The sequence below is a fragment of the Jatropha curcas genome, chromosome 9 (assembly GCF_041381405.1).
Source record: "Jatropha curcas cultivar XTBG-Jc1 chromosome 9, XTBG_Jcur_1.0, whole genome shotgun sequence".
In the NCBI taxonomy this organism is placed as follows: domain Eukaryota; kingdom Viridiplantae; phylum Streptophyta; class Magnoliopsida; order Malpighiales; family Euphorbiaceae; genus Jatropha; species Jatropha curcas.
In genome coordinates, this window is record NC_143159.1 from 9,359,934 (window position 1) to 9,361,827 (window position 1,894).

The 1,894-nt window shown below is 24.9% G+C and overlaps 1 protein-coding gene across 1 annotated transcript in view; it reads right to left on the bottom strand.

Annotated features, from left to right (window-relative positions):
• The window catches only part of LOC149493590 (receptor-like protein EIX1), a 3,585-nt gene extending 3,128 nt beyond the window's left edge, over positions 1-457 (bottom strand). Inside the window, exon 1 of the mRNA XM_089726140.1 lies at positions 1-457. This exon is cut by the window's left edge and continues 3,128 nt beyond it. Coding sequence (XP_089582266.1) covers positions 1-430 — 430 coding nt within the window. The 5' untranslated portion in view covers positions 431-457.
• Positions 458-1,894: the final 1,437 nt, after the last annotated feature.

The following is a 1,894-nucleotide window of genomic DNA, read 5'->3' on the forward strand; positions in this document are numbered from 1 at the left end:
AATTAGCATATGAGAGATCTAAGTACCTCAACTTGGCGAGAGAGCCATTTTTATCAATTGGAAACTGAGTGCCACCAAAATCAATATGAAATAAATCCAAGTGAGTCAGATGTCTCAGATCAAGCAAGGAATGACTTATCTTACCTCTCAAACCCATGCCATTAAGATCAAGCTCTGTAACATGACCTGTTCGGTTGCTGCAAGTGATGTAATCCCATTTGCAACAATCTCTTTTGTCTTCTTCACTTCCCCAAGAAGAGAGAAAACCATAGTGGTCTATAAGGTCACGTTTTATGCCAAGGAGTGCTTCTCTCTCCCTCTCTTTGCACAGAACAGAATCATTTCCGACTGCAGAAGCTATTAGGAAGTGCATTAGAAAGAGAAGAAGAGCAACAAACACAGAGAAAGGTTGAAGATGCATTATCACCATGATTACAATTTAGTATGTTTTGTAATAAATGACTGCTCTTTATTTATAGATAAAAAAAGTAAAGGACTATTAATAAATAAATAATTAATTAAAGTAAATTAGAATGCCTTTGAGACAGCAAACTCAAATCAAACCCACTATAGCTCGTGTAATATATAATAGAGCAACATATAAATTTTACTTCCAATAAAAATAGAAAAATCAATTTCATTGCAAAATTTAGAAAATGTTTTGTTTTTTTCTATCTCCTTATTTTGTTTCTTTCCCGTCTCCATGCTTTAAACTGTTAATTATTGATGCTATTTCTATACTAAAATTTAATTATTGATTATAATAATAATAATAATAATAATAATAATATACTTAATTAAGTAGACGCTATTTCTATTTGTCATTGTCAAATTTATTTTTTAGATTAGCTTCCTATTTAAATCAAATTATTAATATAATTTTACAATTTTATTGATTTTAAAAATTATTATATTACAATTAGTAAATTTTATAATAATTACATTATAATTAACAGAAGCGATATTATTGTTTAAGGAGTTAGTTATTTTATTGTACAAGAAGTTTTTTAATTAATATTTAATTCTATATTTTTGCATTGAATTGGGTTTTGATGAAGAGTCTACGTATAGTGGCATGTAAAAGAAAATGATTGAAGAGGCTCGATTTGAATTTTTATTCGTTGACATGGAATTCATTATTATTATTATTATTATTATTATTATTATTATTTTCATGTTCTAACATTCTAGCTACCGAAAATCAATAGTTTCTACAATAAAATCATCATTATATTTTACTGTTGAGTAAATGTTATCTTATTTTGTAATAATTTAAATTTATAAATTGATAGGTCTTATTTTTATAGTGCTTTTAATATTGTTTTTGTTAATATTTTTGTGATTTTTCATTATTTTACTTAATTTTTATTTAGATTTATTTATATTTTTAACAAAACTTCCTTGATCTTTACTGACCGGACTTTTATAGATTTTTAGCAGAAAATTAACCAAGATTTGCATAAAAAATATTGGGGCTGAAAAATAGAAGAAAATAGCAAAAAATGGATAACTCAACAAGGTAGACAGCCTGGCCGGTGTAAATTGATATCAATTATTTTTTATTTTTGAATATGAATAAATATTTTTATTCAAATGTCGTAGAAAAACAAGAATATGAAAGAAAATTAATAGTAAATATTTTATTTAATTATCAATTATTGTTATAATTTTATTTATATTTTACTGATTATCGTGTTTAATTATTTTTTATAGGAAATTAAAATTATGAGCACAATTATAAATTAAATAATGAGTACATATAACTAGAAGTAACACGTGCAACACACGTGTAAAAGAACTAGTAATTAAAAAATAAATAAAACTAAAATTGTGATTGTTTTAACGGAGTATATGTCCTCAAAAGTTTATCGACTAGATATTTATATAAAATAAG